The 18,321-nt window shown below is 38.0% G+C and overlaps 1 protein-coding gene across 2 annotated transcripts; it reads left to right on the plus strand.

Moving 5' to 3' along the window:
* The first annotated feature begins 395 nt into the window (after window positions 1-395).
* Window positions 396-17,499, plus strand: LOC111872047 (mucin-5AC). Of its 2 annotated transcripts, none has more exons than XM_023865545.2 (3): window positions 396-672; window positions 6,959-7,033; window positions 14,703-17,499. In XM_023865545.2, the coding sequence occupies exons 1-3, from the start codon at window positions 610-612 to the stop codon at window positions 16,638-16,640; spliced, it is 2,076 nt and encodes a 691-aa protein (XP_023721313.1). In that variant the 5' UTR covers window positions 396-609; the 3' UTR covers window positions 16,641-17,499. The 2 variants fall into 2 exon arrangements, with proteins under 2 accessions (XP_023721313.1, XP_033610387.1); XM_033754496.1 differs by lacking the exon at window positions 396-672 and adding an exon at window positions 3,757-3,850.
* Window positions 17,500-18,321: the final 822 nt, after the last annotated feature.

The raw sequence follows: 18,321 nt of genomic DNA on the forward strand, positions 1-18,321 counted from the left end.
CAACAAGTTTCCTGAAACGTACTACATTGCATAGTGTCGCCACTTGTACGTATGTCAACATTTATGATACGAACACACATATGGGCCAATTTAATACCTATACAAGCCGTGGAGATTAAGGCAGTGTGGACATAACTGCGATGAAAAAAGAAAGGAACTTTATTCGTAGCTGAGCCTGAGTTGTCTCTCGACAGAGGGTATTGAACGAATTTCACTGCAGTTAATGTTTGTACAACACGTTGCAGACATACGTCACAGTTGGCAACACCGTACATAACGTTTACCTTAGACAAAATTTTCATTACAATGTTCATCACAAACATTTTATGCGTAAGTAAAACAGTTTACTAATCTGAAAATCGTGGAGAGAAATGTGTTGTTAAAAGCTGTACCGGATAGATTTTGCGAAGCAGGAATACACAGTAGGCTACTCAAGATCCTCAAGACGATCGGGCTTCGGTTGTAGTGACGTCATATTCGGAAAGGCTCGGAAGTTGTCGCGAAGTTATATTACGCTCCCAGAATTCCTCAATAGTACATGTCCGCCATAAGTGCTGGTGGCTGTACGTTGGTTGCGGAGCTGTTTAGTCCGAGACCCAGTACGGCCTCATGCAGCACTCTCCTTCGGAGATCAAGGAAAAGTTACTAAAGGCACTCGACAAGGAATACAATGTAAGGCTCTAAGTAAGATTTGCAACAAATCTGACACCGAAATAGGCAAAAATCCGGACGCAAGTTACGAACCGTCGAAATGCGCTGTGAAAGTGGCGTGTATATCCCAACTTCAGGTGCAAGTTTTTCACTCGATAAAAGTACAAGTATACCCTTTTCCGTCTAAAGGTCCAGACTTTCGAGACAAAAAATGTGCACAGATTCCGCTAAAACCAAGGATTAGCACCGAAATAGTGATTAAACCTGCAATTTTGTGTGTGAAAATTGTGCTCGAGGAGCTCCAAGAAGACGTCTTACCCCTGGTCCACCTCACTTACGCGGCACAGCGCACGCGCAATGTCGCGTTGAGTATGTTCCGGTTGTTGGGCGACTAAGCTGTCTTTTATTCGATTATTATTTTGTAATTTTTTTTCTGCTCCGGTTTGATGTTATACAATAATAGAATACATTAGAAATCGGGTTTTAAATTTAAATGTTATTTTTCTGTCAATATTGTATGCAATGGAATAGAATTATATAATCGATTAAATTAATGCACGAAAATGTGTTTTTAGTTGCGATGACCTATATGCCCTTATGCACATTGTATGCATTTTGCGAATTATTTATTTATGACATTTTGCCTGTTACTATGAACCAAATTTGGGCCATTTGAATTTCCATAACCAAACACTGTAGTAGATATATGGCAGTTTAGCTGTGTGTTGTTAGCCAATACGGCAAATTTGAGGTTAGGGCAGAAAACTTGTCAACATTTTGATTTTTTTGAAGATTTGTTAATAGAGCCTCGTAAAAGACTGGAAACGTTATTTCAGTAGCATGATGCAGGTGTTTTGTTATGACTAGCGAAATCAACAAGCACTGTACATTATTTTTGAGTATGTTAGAAGGTGCCACAGATGTGGCCTATAATGTTTAAATTACAAGCCGTAGGAGCAGATTTCACTTCTCACATGAAAGGGAACCCAATATGTAAGAAATGAAGTAAAATAACAGTAACATTTAGGGATTTCGAAGGTGAGAGTAACCGTTTCGATAGAGATACATGCATTGTTCCCTGCATTTTTCTTATTAGTTTTAATTGACTGTTTATGTATAGTTCATAAGAGAATTCCTGGTAAGAATTTCAGATTTGAAATATAATGAACAGCTGGGCATTTCTATATACTTTGTAGTAATATTTCCAGTACACATGACATTGTGGAATAGCCATGATGTCTCTCCAGGAATGTAGAAAATTCATGTTTGCAATATTAATGGGACAGATTCAACTAAAAACAATAACTATTATAATAGTGATAATAATTACCTGTAGGTGTTCTTATATATACATAATTAAGAACCTGACTAGAAAGTACAAAGGAATTAATTTTATTATGAAAGGCAGCTTTACAGTATTGATCTTTTCTGTGAATATTGTCCTAATAGTTGAGAATCTTAAAATTGCCACCAAAAGAAGATTTTTATTTCTTTATTTTAAATATATTATTTAGTAATGGGCAGGAATAAAATGTTGCGTTAGCACAGGTAGCATTGTTATTAGAAATCACCACTTGTACTACATTAATATTTGTAGCATATGACAAGTTTTTTTATCACTAATGTCAAAGATTCAGTGAAATAAGCCATAATGTTGAACAGAAAACCAGCAAAACATGCCATATTGTTGAAATGGAATTTTTATGTTTTTGAAAAGGAAATACATGTGTGCACGTCCACGTGATAAATGGTGGTAAGATTGAAGTGAGTGGTCTAAATACAAGATTTTCTGAGGTTTTCATGGTGAAGAATAATTATATTGTTTCATCTAGTATTATGACAGTGTTTAGTCTGGTAGGTTGGTACCAAGGTGAAGTTTCTAAAATATTCATACCCATCTGCCAGACTACACAGTGTCATAGCCCAGAAGACTACAGTGTGAATAATCTAAACTGTGAAACCCAGGCGGTTACCTCTGTTAACCTTTCGGTTTAACAGTTTGTAACAGTTTTATCATATTGCACACATACACATTTTCATTCTTTCATTATTTTAGCAGCGTCACACATTTATAGCTTTGTTGTGTTCATGGATTACTTCAGTTTTGCCACAGTTCTGTGATAACATTTGCTGCAGGCTATTTAATTCATGTTCCCATTGGCAGTGCAAATTATTCTAAAAGAAAAATTGGTTACATTTTGAAGCTATTGAAATATATATTTTACAAATTTGCACTTCTATACCAAGATATGTACTGAAGTGAACCTTTTAAGCTAGAGACAGAAATCAGACATTGCATTGTTTTTGTGGTCATATAAGTGTAAATTTGGTAGTTAAAATTAATCAGAATACCTTTGAATGTACAGGACTAAACATTGTAGCTGTGCTTGATTAATAAAAGTTTTTTTTGTGTAATGTCCTCATTAATGGGAAGTCATGAAAACAAAAGCATGTTGGGTTGTATTGAAATAAAACTCAGTAAGTACATGTATCTGATTGATATTGGTTTTGCTATATTTGTTACCATCCGTATCAAATGTTCATATTCCTATGGTTCATAATCCATGGACAGAAATTATTAACTAACATGATGTGCCCCAAGTTGAGTGCATTTGATGATAAAGTTTATCTCTCTGATTTTGTGCTGTAAGTAACCTAATCTGATTGCATAATTAACATATAGGTAGGAGTCTCATTATTTATTTTTATGGTATGTCCATGTAACCTTGGACCAGATGTTCAACAATATTATGTTACATTTTGATCATGTTATGACACTAGGAAGGCCACCATATGAAAGTAAATGGCTGTGGTTATAATATGGTTTATCCTGTGTGTTCAGTTGGTCTGTGTTTGCATATGAAGCTGAGAAAATGGGATTCCAATCATAATGCAGTCAGTAACATTTCCTGTCTGCAAGTATATTTGTTTTAACTTATATTGTATGCTTACCGATTTTAAGCTTTCATGGTGGTTAATTATTGATATTAATTCTGTTCTTTGGCTTTTACATTGTGTGGATGTGTGAGATATTGCTTGTTTCAGGGAAGTATGCTACCTCTACCATCCAGTTTGAAGTTTGTGAAGTGAGCAAATTTTTGTGTATTTATAGGATCCTGTTTTGAAAATTGCTACAGCAGCTCCATGAAGGCCCACCCCCTCCCCACAAGAATAAAACCCAACCAGTCAGCTGTTCTGTGTAAGATCATCTTTCCTCTAAGATAACTTATCTTCCTTCCTATATCTTGACAAAGCCTCTCCTTGACCCATGGTGATCTCCCTACCACTCTCCTGCTTGGCCCCAGTATTGATAGCCAAACAGCATTATGCCAAATTAATATTTGGATGGGTGCGCTCTTGGGAACATCAGTTGCTGGGTTTTCTTTGTTGCACACTCTTACCCTTAAAAGGGCTGGCTGAGCAGACTTCTAGGTCCACTGTCCCTGTTGGTTTAGACAAGGCACCAATTCCCTTTCTCCCTCCCTTCCCTCCTTCCCCCCTTGTTTAACAGAATCCTGATTATATACAGAAACTCAACCATCTTACACACCCACCTACATCTTGGTTTTCCTAGTCATCTCTTTCCTTCTGGCTTTCCCACCAAAATTCTAAATGCATCTCTTCTCCCCCGCATGTGTGCTACATGTGCAGTCCATGTCATCCACCTTGACTTGATCATTCTTATTGTATTTGGTGACATGTATAAGTTACAGAGCTTCTCATTATGTAATTTGCTACACTCTCCTCTCACTTCATCTCTCTTAAGTCCAAATAATCAGTTCAGCACCCTGTTCTCAAACACACTCAGTCTGTGTTCCTTCCTTAATGTCAGAGACCAAGTTTCATACCAATACAGAACCATAGGCAAATTTATAGTTTTTAACATTCTAATTTTTACATTTTTAGATGGCAGGCGAGAAGACAAACATTTCTGGACTGAATGGTAGCAAGCATTACAGGAATTCAGTCTCCTCTTAACTTCCTTTGATACTGGCATTAACAAATCCTTGAACTGTGCCAGAGTTTCAAAGCATCTGTTACCTGTATTTATGTCATGTAATAATTTGCCCTGCATTCTGGTGATGAGACAACATATACATAGTTTTTTTCTGTGTTTACTTCTAGACGAACCTCCTTACTTGTGTCAGTTAAAGTTTGTGCGATTTTCTTTGTGGTATCTGTATTATCACCCAGTAGATTCACATCATCGGCATAGACCAACAGCTGATGTGTCCCATTTAATTTCAGTCTCACCTGGTTTTCCTGGACCTTGCTAATGGCATATTCTAAAGCAAAGTTGGAAACTAGTGGCAATAAAGCAACTCCTTTTTTTAGACCATTCTGGATAGGAAAATTATGAGAAATAAATGAGAAATGAAATCGGACAAATGTTTATCTATACGGACTTTACTATACGTTTCATTTAAACACATTTTAGCCAAATAAGATCTAAAAGATTGTGATGATCGTAAATTGTTACAATTAATAAGTTGTTGGACGTTATCCATCATTTTGTCTGTTCTTAGGGAGATAGGGGCTAGCTCTGTCTATTGGACCCAATTGAGTAGGTTTTACCTGAAGACGGGGACAGAATGCAGCCCCTGAAACGTGTTTTTTTAAGAACAGACAAGATGATGGATAATGTCCAACAACATACTAATTGTAACATTTTAGTCAGCCTAACTAGTTTCTTGGGTACCCCAAACTCTTTGAGAATATAGTACAGTACTTCCCTTCTAACTGAATCATAGGCTTTCTTGAAGTCATTTCTTGTTTGACATCTCACAGACAAACTTGTGATAAAATCTCAAAATTCTAAGATTCATAAAACTGAAGCAGCTATTCACATTTTTCCTCTACATTACACCCTCAATTATACATGATATGAAAGGGGAAAATATGAATGATTAATAAAAAAAAGTGATAATCCAGGTTTTCAGTATAATTAGGAGACTATGATGATTGTTGAATACAGGAATACATAAATATATCCATAGTATTCCATTTGTTAATTATCTCAGACACTGTATGACTAAGAAAAAGGTGTGTTGAATATAAAGCATGTGGTTCATATTCTTCTACAATATTTGTTCAAAGCATTTTGTCTCCGATAAATGTGCAGTGAGTTTTGCTTCAGTTACACACAGAAACACATATAGGTCTTATGTAAAGTGGTTGTCAGAATTTGCAAATCTGAATTAACATTGAAATGGTATGACAGTTCTTCATAAAATTCTTGAATGTCAGGTTTCATGAAAGTCTGACCAGCGATTCTTGAGCTGCTTCATGTATACAGACGAGCAGGCATAACAGGCACTCTGCAGGGGTGCAAATGCTCCTACAGTGATCCACAAATAAGCTGCAAGCAGAATAATCTCTGCGTTGATAATAGGGAGTATACTATATTTCACAATAAGTTACAAAACAATCCTTGTAAATGGAGACTACTCTTCTGTGTTTATATATTTCAAGAATATCCTGCAAAACATACTTTTTAAGCTGTGATAATGGTTGTATGACATCATATACTTTGTACTTTCTCAGTTAATGCAGCAGAAATTGTAAGGGCATTAAACCTAATGGTGTCAACTTAATGAATAGTTGTGTTCAGCATTGTTTAGTTTGAAGGCAGAGTTAATGTAACAGCGGCCTCCGTAGTCTAGAGATAACGTTCCCACCTCATGACTAGTTCAAATACCCGGCGGAGGTCGTCGAATTTTTAAGGGCGGAAAAATTCAGGGAACAAGTCCTCCTGGAGGGACTTTAAGCCGTGGGTCCCGTGTCGTAGTTTTACGGCACGTAAAAGAACCTCATACCTCCAAAGGAGGTCACAGCCAAAATTGTGGACGTTTCCCACCCAACAGCAGTCACTAATACCTCTGGCAGATGGGGGAAGCATTATAGATACCTCTCAGCTAGTAGAGCCGGTCTCGCTGGCTGGGCGGGACTGATGGTAAGCACCAATACCGGTAGGATATGGAGACTGGTAGAAATCATAGAGGGAAACACAATGGACCACTACAGGTCTAAGTGCATGGGGAAACCCACCCTCTCCAATAACTAACTAACTGATGTAACAGTTTCTAAGTTCCTCTGCGATGTGGAAGTGAGTATAATGAGGAAACTAATATTTGTGCACTTGACATTCATGTCTCTTAAACACAAAGCTCTCTCTCTAGTATAGCAGTTACTGGAACTTCAGTTTGCAGGGATACTGCCCTAACATTTTTATTTTGTGATTAGTAGATGACATTGATTTGTTATTACAATTGCCAGAGTATTTGTAGTTGTTTCATTATGTTGACAGGTTGTGGACATGGCTGCAGTGGTTGAGATCATTGCCATCTTGGAAAGAAGTGTCATCACAAAGGAAGCACTTGAGGTATGCTTTAATTTTAAAGGCAGTGAGAAATAATTACACTTCTTATGATACAGCTGGATTATATTTTGCATTACAAAGTTTTTTCATGCTGTCCATTAATTTATTGTACAATACTTAATGTTTATTGCTTGACAGTAGGGGATTTAAATTCCATTTCATATGTTGCTGGTAGCCAAATTAAGGTGGGATTGGAATGTTGATGCCATTGGAAAAATGTTTGTCTTTCGAACTACTACTGGTATAGTGTTATAGTAAAATTATTTGACAAAAAATACATTGCTCAATTCTATAGTTTCATTGTTTTATGTCATTGAAATCATTTTCAGAAGATTATAGATTCAGATATATGGCATCTATGTTCTGGAAGTGTTATTATAACTATGCTGTGATGGAAGTCTGATTTAGAAGTCTGTTCACAGACTGACCTTGCACTTTGATCACATAAATTTGGTGATCACTTATTTATTCTTGGCTGAGACACCAGAAGCCTGTGTGATCCTGTAGCTGTCTGGGCGTCAAAAAGTCCACCTTCATTGTGGGTCATTTTGCTTGAGGACAACGGTCTCTTGCACTCATTTCCATCACTTTTGGTGGTCTGTTTAGCTACCATCGAATTCCATATAGTCAGGTCGAGCGGGTGAAAATTAAATTTTTGTTGTTTTGTTCTGCTACCACAGGATGATGATAACATATCTATTCAGGATGTATTCAACATTTGAAAACATATATTTTTTGTCCATTTTGATGTTTCAATACTAATTGAACAACTATTAGCCATTCTGTCCTCATTGTGAATGTAGCTTTCAACATTTAAAAGTTTTTCATCAGTATGTGATCTAAGTTGTCTGTTTGGATCATTGCTGTCAAGTGACTTCTCACTTTAGCACTTTTTCCAATTTTAGTGTCTCACATGTGATCTTTTTGACAGTTCTGCAGGAGTTGATAGCTCCTGCATAGGCCAGCAAATATGTCTGGTCACGAAAATTTGTTATATGTAAAGTTTGTGACACACGATTTACTTTCTTAGTGAGGCTTCTCACTATTGTACATGTATCTGTCATTTTCTGTTAAGTTTTTCATGTTTTTACACAAGTATATGCTTATGTCATAGTAGTCCATCTTATCATAGTTTGTAAATCTTTATACCAAAGGATTTATGTCTCCTGTATGTGTATTGCTTGAAAATATATCTCCTTTTAAAGAGAGAGGAAAATTTTCAAAGTCTGTTCTAATTCTTGTCAGTGCTGCCTACCTGATTCATGTTGTCACCAAAATATAAGAATCTAATTAAGTGAAAAACCTGGTTGCATTTTTTATGTTACTGGAAATTGTGTTTCCTGTATAATTATGCAAGGAAGTTGGAATCCATTGTCACGTGTCTAGAAATTGGTTGTTCGAGGGTTGGAACTTTAATAGTGCCAACTATTTATTTACAACTGATACAAAATGGATGCATGTTTCAAAGTTTTACTGTTCTTCAGTATAGTCACCAGCATTGTGTAAAACCTGTTGCCAGCAATGTGGAAGTCGTAGGATACCTTTAGCAGTGCTTGTTGTGTTGATAGTTGGAATGGAGCAGTCTACTACCTGAAGAATCTCTGGAACAGTTCTGAAGCGAATGACACGAAGTGGTTCCTTCATGTTAGGAATCAAGTCAAAGTCACAATGGCTTAAGTCCGGGAGTATGTTGGATGGTACAGCACTTCCCAGCCTCATTGATCGAACAAATTAGCCACAGCTTGCGCTGCATGTGGCCAAGCATTGTCCTGCAAAATGATGGGTGGGTTCTGCAGAAAGTGTCACCGCTTCTTTCTCAAAGCTGGTCACAGGTTGTGTTCGAAAAATGAACAGTGATACTGCGCATTTACTGTCTGCTGTCAGGAAACGGTATGCTTGGATAACACCATCACAGCTGTACACGAGAATTACCGTAACTTTCACGTTACTGGGGTTCTGACGAACTTTTGTTTTTTGTGGTGACCCATAATGACGTCATTTGTTCGATTGGTGTTTCATTTCTGGCTCCTACGATTTGACCCATGTCTCATCCAATGTAATGATACAGCATAAGAAAGCCTCTCCTTTGCGCTCATAGTGTCCCAAGTGGTTATGAGCAGCGTCATATCATAGCCATTTCTGATTGTCCGTTAAATCATGTGGAACCTATTGTGATGCAGTTTTTTTCGTGCCCAGGCATTCCTTCAGAATGTAAAGCATAGTTGTGTATGCTAATTCCGTCTCTCGGACCAGCTCACAAAACGTATGTCGTCGATCACTCTCCAGTAACACGGAATGAGCATACACTTCTTCTTCCCTGACACTAGGACAACCTGGCCGATGCATGTCTGCCACATTTTGGTGTCCCTCGTTGAAGGCTTTTACCCACCTTGCCACTGTTCTGTAAGAAAATGCCGATTCCCCGCAAGCCTCTTGAGGACCTTTATGACACTGTCGTGCTCTACGGCCTCTGGCACATTCAATCTTTATCCAACTCCGTTGTTCCTCCTTCAGAAACATTGTGACAACACTACATTAGACCGCCAGCTAACACAAGGCTGTGTTGTTCTTGTCACTGCGCATGAGTGTGATGTGGGAAGAGAGAGTCAATTTGCTCTTAGGTAAGGTAGGTATGTAACCAACATGTGGTATAAGTGACATTATTTGGTTCCGTTGCATGGCGTCTCTACAGCAGTGTTGCCACTATTAAAGTTCCCACCCTCGTATTTGTTAGTCTCTGCCACCAACAGATGGATCTCTGCTATGAAATTACAATTTGTGTAGGATCTTTGTTCTCACTGGATACTTCATTTCTTCAGTTTGTTGCAGTCACTAATGAAACGATGTCATTTTCTGGATTTCAAGACCAAATTTAATCTTGACTTTCAAACAGAAAAAGCCCCATGGCCTGTAGTCCATAAACTATACTGACTGAACAACTGCCGCTTGTCAACGAAGTTAGTGCCAACTTTTGTGGATAGAGGGTGTCGCGTGGTCAGTGCAACGAATCCCCGCTGCTGTTAATCTTGGTTTTCTAGACCATACCCGCTATTTACTTGAAATAGCTCCTCAGTTATCCTCACGAAGCTGAGTGGAGCCTGTTCGAGACCCACTACTTCTCAGAAAATCTGGTAGTGCCATGAATCGAACCAGGGACCTCTGGATCTGTAGCCAGGAACTCTGACCACAAGACCACAGAGGCAGTCAATCTTGGCTTTCACTCACACTAATTATCCACAGCAACTCTGACTTCAGCAAGCTGACTCTTACTGTCAGATGAGATTGTTTCATCAGACTTACTCTCTTAAATGTGTTTCTTTGGGGTCACTGTTGGAAACAATGTTGTGTTCAGTATCTCTTTCTGTGACAAAATGTCTGCCATTATCACAAGGAAAAGAATGGTTCTGTATATTCTGCTAGTGCCACAAACATAACAAGACTAAGCAGATAATATATCTGATAATTTCTTTAGATGTTTTTGTTACTAGCTTAATAGAACTGTCACATCAGTGTTTGTGATTGTGTTTATGTTTGATAGGTGTAACAGTGGTCTCTCTCACTCTCTCTCTCTCTCACACACACATTCATCCTTCCTTAACTATAAACATGTAAGAGAATTTGTAATATAATCTTCTCAGGCTGTTGGTTGTGTTAGATTATCATTTTTAACCAATTTACATGGCTGAGAGGTAAGTTTCAGCTCTTGCAAGAAAACTTGTAATCCTTTTGACTTAGACTTTCTTCAAGATGTCACGATCTTTAATACATGTGACAGAACTCTCACATGATTGGAACTTGGTCCTGTGTGACTAAGAAAGACCCTGCTTTTGTCAATATTTATAAATAGCTAACTGCAGGAAAACATTAAAGAATTTATATAGACAGAAAATTAAGGTGTATTATGACTGCTGTAGGCTAGGTCAAAAGTAAGGTGTATTTTAGCAGCACAGTATTGTGATGCATGGCCAGCTGGAGCATGGGTATGCCATAACTGTAATGCAGCGTATGGGCTATAAACGTTAAATTTAAGACCAATAAAATTGTCATCTCACGTGATATTTATGTTATACTGTCTGATTGTGAACATAGTCCACTGTGTCACTTGCAACGGAGCAGTGGGTTAGCAAGAAATGAATTAAAGAGAGGTACAAGAACAGAAATTATTGTCAGACATTTCTAGTGTGGATCTTCCTTCCAGTCACAGAAGTTTAAGTTATTATGCTCAAAGCCCCCCACTTCTCCTGTTTAGGGCAGCAAGACACCATTGTAGCTTTCCCCCATTCTCTCAACCCTTGTGCCATGGCAATGCCAATGGATAGCAGATATCCAGGCCGTGGAGGCCCATATGGTTGTGAGATGTTGAGGTTCCCACATTTTCTAGACACTTGGCTCATAGATGGTGGCAAGGTTGTCAGCCTTACTCGCCGGCTGCCCTTTACCCCCAAGAATATTTCAGGTACTCATTTCTGTTAGAGACTGAGTTGACCCCAGGGCCATAGTGCGGCTGGAAGGATTAGGTAAATTGAAGAAAATGCACCTCATTGGGATTCGATCCCGCAACCTTCCGGCTTGTAGCATAGTGCCTCAACCAACTACGCTACCTCGTGCCCCATTGTGCGATAGAGGATTTGAATTTTGTATTATCTAGACATTTATTTATTATGTAAGATTTGAGCTTTTCACAGCCGTGACTATGAAGAATGCTGTCTTCTGGAATATGACACTGTGTAAATCTTGTGTGAACTGATGTTTCAGAGGAACATATCTCGTCCATCTTCAGGGAGGAAATATCCATGAGACGGTGGCTAGCGGACTGAGTCACCATTTGAAAACACCTGGCTATATAAGACCAGAGGGAGGGAAGGAGAGTGGGGCACATGGGAAATCAATAGTGGAGGGGGTAGGGTCAGAGACCAGTAGCAAGGCCAGACCAGCAGGTAGCAGAGAATTGGTCAGAGCAGATAGAGGAAAGTTGTCAGGGGTGAGGAAAAAGCCAGGGCTACCAAGTGAGCATTGACCCAGTAGTCTTGAGGCTAGAGCTGCCAAGCATATGTTAACCTGTGTAGCCTTGTAGATCTGGCGCCATGTTCTGGTGTTTTCTTGAGGGAGCAGATGAGAGGCTTCCATGACTTGCAGAGAGGAAAACCAACCTCTCTGTTCATTTTGTTGGGATGGAGCTCAATCTTAGTGGCCTCCTTAATGATGCAATCCCTGTATCCCCAGAAGATGACATTCTTTATTTATCTATTAGTTCGTTTAATGTGGGTAGGTACAGTGTACCTATTCACATATTTCTGAAGAGGTATCCAGAAGATTGCCCACCGATGTGAGATACAATTTTAGCATTTTGTACCATAGCGAGATATAGGTTTAATGAGTTTGGTTTGTTTCATTCTGGTCCGTCACAATAACAGTTACAAATTATAAATCACTCCGTCCAATGTGACCATAAGTTTTTTACTACATAAAAACTAAAAAGTTTTTATGTAGTAAGAAACTTACGGTCACATTGGACGGAGTGATTTATAATTTGTATAGGTTTAATATTTTGTCATAAGTGAAATAATAATGGCATCGTTTGAACATTTGGGTCATTGCCTAACCATGAACATCTTCTCTGACTGCACTATTCTGGTTTTCAGGCATCATGTCACAATATTAACACTGTGTCCAGTATGCTGTATGGTTTGTTTATGAAAAAAGTCACACTGTTAGCATTTTAGTCAGAACAGTGGAATATCATATTGAATCACAAATAAAAACATCAGTTTCAGAGATTTTGAAATGAAACTTGATACATATGTGATGCAGATTATGAATGCTGTCACTCAAGGAAATATGTGGCTTATCAAATGTGTAAATGTAGAAATTTGGGATTCAGAAGTTGATCTCCGGTTTAGGATGCATCTCCTGTTTCACTCACTGCCATTCATTCTGTCACATTTTCCAGTGTTCTTATTTCACAATCTCCAGTATGAAATAATTTCAATAGTTGATGCACCATCATCAAATTGTCTGTATTCATTAAAATGGTTATGTTTTCTGAAGTCAGAATTGGTGAAGTCATTGTCTTCATATGTGAATTAACATAATTCCTAGAGATTTTGTCCTGGTTTTAACAACTTTTCCTGTTTTACTTTATTATAGTGACTTCTTATATTTTCTTGTATTATCTCTTCTTGGCCAGTATTTTAACAAGTTGGAGAAATGTGCTTAAAGGGTAACAACTGTTGTGTGTCGCCCTGTATTACTTATGCATATCTATATAAAATTTGAGATGGTCTAATAGATTTGTGCAGGGACCTCCAGTGTAAAATTTGATGAAAATGAGACAGGCTGTTCTTAGTTATGAGATGATGCAACATAATCCTTTCATTCAATTGTCTCAAAAAATCCTTGACTTAGGAAGGAGTGTACTTACTTACCTACCTACCTACCACTCGGCGCTACAGCCCTGGGTGGGCCTTGACCTCCTATCCAGCCAGTCTCCACAACCAGTGCGTGCTGCCATAGGAATGGATTGATGCATGATGACCCAAGGCTGGTTTTTAGGTTTCTGAACAAAATTATTTTAACGGGATGAGGTTCTTAGCCTCATTCCCAACCCCCAACCTGGAGGACCAGGGTATCTCTCTTAGTCTGGACTCTACCCTTTAACCATTAACCATTAGACTTTTGCATAAGATTATCCGTTGTATATTCATTCATGAGAGAAATGTCATTTGTTCTGCCTCACATTGTAAGTCATGACAGACTAATATTCCCCTTTTCAGAGCAAATAATTTCACTTGTCATTTCTAAACACAATTGTGTTTTTTTTTTNTTTTTGTCACTGAGTTTGCCGGAAGGACAGGTTTTCCTCAACTCACACACTTTAGCTATCCTTCATTGTCTCTGCAATTGATATTACTCTTCAGTATGTTTTTTATTATGTTGAATCTATTAGTCACACTGTTCAAATGTGGAAATTGTGCTCAAATTAAGCACATAAAGTTTTATGTAGAGCCAGTGAAAGGTGGTTTTCATTCCATTTTCCCTGAAGAAAGGTCACTGCAGTTCTGCACGTGCTATCACAGGTATCTGTGAGAAATGTGCATTGGAAGAATGTTTCATCATTAGCTTAAGGGTAAGAAATGTGGGATGACAGGAATTCACGATTCCTTGTAACTGTGAATTTGCTGTGACTGGGCTCACTTCATTCTGACACTTGAAAAGGGAGGGTTTAGAATGGTTTGGTTGTTTTATAATCATCAGGCTTGCTTGGGAAGGTCCATCCATTACCATCTTTGGCATCTGAGGTCCTGCATCTCTACTAGACAACACATAACTAAAGCAGCATTCTCATAAGAAAAACCCAGCACTGCAGAAGACATGCAAAATAAAAGAAATAAAAAAGAGAATTTTTAGGAAATATGTAACCTGAGCTCATTTTTAAAAGAAGGTGTTTATGGTTTCATGGGCTAAAAAATTGGTCTTTAAGCTGCAGGTTACAAATGTCTGATGTATGATGTATTATTACTTTATAGCATGGCAGTTGCCATTTTACTTTCCTTCATCCTGCAAGCATTAGGCACAGCAAAGCGTAATATATTATCATGTTATTTTGTGTTTAGGTTATAGAATATTTCTACTATTTTAATAAATATAGCTAAAATAATGTTATTGTTGTTAGACTACTCGTCTGGGAAAATATGTCAATGAGCTCCGTCGCAAGACATCAAATGAACTTCTTGCAAGACGAGCAAAGGATCTGGTACGAAGATGGCGTGTCATGATTCAGGAGAACAACACGGCTGGGAGTTCCACCATGTGTCCTCACATTCCCACAGCAATGCATCATACAAATGGGACAAATCTCTTGTTGCATCAAGTAAGTCCAGGGCTCCGTTCAAATGCGAGTCCTATTCTCCCCCAGTTTGGCAGTGCTACAGGTCGGTGTTACTCACCTACGTTTGCTTCAGGTGGGGATGCAGCAAATAATTTTATACCAGGTTATTCCCACTCTCCAGTGAAGTCTTTTCATACAGGTGATTCATGTTTGAGTTCCAGTCTCCATTTCAATGAGTCTTCCTCCATATCAAATTCAAGTACCAGTCCAAAATCACATCCACTAGCCCCTCAAGTGAAACTTCGTAGTGGTTCATCAAATGCTGATCTGGGACACCAGTTTCATCCTAGCATCTTAGTAAATATGGACTCTGTACCCAAGACACATGCATCAAATAAGAGACTCAGGAAAGATTCTCCATCTCCAGAGGACATCTCAACTAAAAAAGTCACTCGCCCAAATGGTCAAGTGGTAAAGGGGTATGATTTTATGAAGGCATGTATGCCAGCACAGCCTGATATCCATGGTGATGGTAGTCGAGACAGCATAAGTGGTTTGAGCCAGGGCTCCAGTAGCTGTGAGGTAATTCCACCACCACACAACAAAGTGCCTATAGTGGATTTGATGTTTGAGATGACCCCTGCTGCTGTGACGACAACCGTAACAACAGCTACTACCACAACTGTGGCTACTATGGTTACATCTTCAACAACATCTGCTCCAGATCCCTTCACTCGGCCTAGTATTTGTTCTACTTTTATTGTTACTGACACTACAACTTCTGCACACAATACTACAACTAACACCGCAGCTCCTTCTACAGCTTTGATTGGTACTACTACAGTTACTACAACTGTTTGTTCAACTACTATTACTGGTACTGTGATTGGCTCCAATGCCACTCCTATTCCTCCCAAAACACGTCGGAAAAAACCCACAAAGTTGAGGCGTTTGTCTGCTAGTGCTTCTGTAACGCAGGCCACATCTGTGGGTGATATTCTGAAGGAGAAAATAGCATCCAAAGCACGGACACCTAAAGTGAAAACAACACAGGAATTAGTTGCTAGTGTACAAGCCAAGACTGGTGGTGCTAGTGGAAACCTTCCTGAAGATAAATTATATAATGTAAATGTACCTTCATTTGAAAATAAACCTAGTCTTGCAAAGTGCATTCTTATGAGTCGGGGAACGCCCACGGATGCCTTAGAAATATCAAGGAACAAAACTGAACATATTGCAAAGTTCCTTCAGTCACAGTCAGACTTTCATCCCATGCAGGAAGATCCTTCTATTTTATCTCTTGAAGAACTTGAAGAATTGAGGTTACAGAAACATTTGGGGTCTCTTCCTGGCAGTAGTGGTGGGGACAATTACAATTCATCTCCAGCCGAAGTGTCTTCATTATCAAAACTGTCAAAGGACATTCTCCGGCAATCCTCATCTTCTAAAGACTCGCAGAGTGCCAGTGCTGTAGTGATGAACATTCAGGATCGAACTGTTGAAGATATTCTTGCCAAGCTTCCTCCCATTGATGTAGATGCAATATGTTGGGATGAGTCTATGACTGGAGGTTCAGATCTTGAAGGTCCTGTTGTGAAAGAAGTTACAGAAGAAATTATCGGAAAGTTGCGCACTGAGCATATAGAAAGTCTGAATGGCAATGTGAATGAAGCTGCAAGTTATGAAGACAGTGATAATTTCTGTGAATGGCATGAAATGGTGTCAAAGAAGTCTTATCAGGGAGAATTTTTACATATATTGCCTTATGTTGTAATAGATTGACAGTGTATGGGGGTATAACGTAATTCTGAGGATTGTGCCAACCGTGTAAGGATACAAATCTGAGGCATATTTATGTGATTTTGGGATAAAGAGTGGTTGTGAAGTTTGAGTGGATGCAACACTAACTCAGACAGCTAATGTAATGATGCACCATCTTTTGAGTATTTAAGTACTGTTACGTGATTTACCTTCCTTTAGTTAAGTCACCATTTGAAAATTGTGACCCTTCAGCCTATTGTTAAATTATATGTATATTTTACTGCATCCTGTATGATATGTTTACTTTTTATTGTATAGCTAAATTGACTCCAACATTTTCTCTTCTCCACGTTACTGCAATTAATTACTTTCTCTGTTTTAATTTGACATTCATGTTAATTACATACTGAATATATTGGTCTGTTTTTTCTACAGTAATTTCTGGGAAATAATTCCTTTCTCAGCGCACTTCAGCAGATTATGTGTGTAATGTCTCAGTTCAGTGAACAGTTTGTTTCAAATGTATTCCTAGTTTCAAATATATATATTTTTTTGGTTATTTATTTTATGTAACTTCTTTTTTTAATATTTATACATATCTCTTAATTGTTTGAAACTGCAGCTGTGGTCTTATATAGTTTTGTACAGGCACAGGACTGTAAACTGAACAAAATAAGTCTGTTAATATTATACTGTGTTATATTTTATGAAGTTTCATTCCCAAGGTTTGTAATATGTATAAATATTAAGTAATTTTGTTACTAGAAAATGATGATTAAACTATGTTAACTCCATATGATGAGGTAATCAGTTGTACTTGAAAGGTCACTTGTATTGTTTCAGTTTATTTGCAAGTCATGGAATACAGAGAGAACTCAGATATGTGTTATTGTTATTTCTGCTGTGATCAGGGTAAGCCATGAATGTGTATTTTTATGGATATCTTCAATTCCAAATGATGCAAAATATTACTGGTTTATGTGTAGTTAAATGGAGACCAGCCAGCTTATTGTTTGAACTGTAAGTTTCTGTGTGAAGAGTATAAAAGAGGCAGTTAGAAGGTGTGGAGGGCATTTGCTAAATGTGCCTTTGGTTATGACACATCAAAGCTACCCAGACATTTCCCAATTTTCTCCTTACAAACGTAGGAGTGAAAGTTTCACTAAATATTTGTGTAAAGCTATTATAGTTCATAATCCTTGATATTATTACAAATCTGGTGAATTTTCTGAGAAGAAAACTTAGTATGACTGAACATAATTTCTTACTGACCACTGAAATAATTTACTTGAACATTGAATTCTTGGTTATCTGCAATAGTGGAGGGGAGAAATAGCACATATAATTAAAAACAATGGATGATTAAGAAATCTGGAAATGTCAACTATACATTCTGCATTAAACCTGAAAATCCCTTAATTATTACTTGCTGGTTGTTTATCTGTTCACCAGACAAGATATTTTTCCAATAGAAGAGAGTAACCCTTGTTCAGTGATAGTGTGTCGGCACAAAAACTTTAAAATAAAATAATAAACAGAAAGTTGCAGCTGTGTGAGAAGATATACAGCCTGTCGCAAATCATAAAACTTTCCTTCTATGGATTATTTAACATGCATCTCCATGTCAAGAATACATAGCATCAGATTGTATGATGATAGATGAATTGGCAGGGGTTTGTAAGGAAGTGATTGTGGCCTGATT

This window comes from Cryptotermes secundus, unplaced genomic scaffold (assembly GCF_002891405.2).
Source record: "Cryptotermes secundus unplaced genomic scaffold, Csec_1.0 scaffold162, whole genome shotgun sequence".
Classification (NCBI taxonomy): Eukaryota; Metazoa; Arthropoda; class Insecta; order Blattodea; family Kalotermitidae; genus Cryptotermes; species Cryptotermes secundus.

Bases quoted from the DNA above. Each gene is read 5' to 3' on its own strand.
- LOC111872047 (XM_023865545.2), top strand. From the start codon at position 610: ATGCAGCACTCTCCTTCGGAGATCAAGGAAAAGTTACTAAAGGCACTC. The intron at 673-6,958 runs GTAAGGCTCTAA...TTATGTTGACAG, and splicing joins CACTCGACAAGGAATACAAT to GTTGTGGACATGGCTGCAGT. The intron at 7,034-14,702 runs GTATGCTTTAAT...TATTGTTGTTAG, and splicing joins TCACAAAGGAAGCACTTGAG to ACTACTCGTCTGGGAAAATA.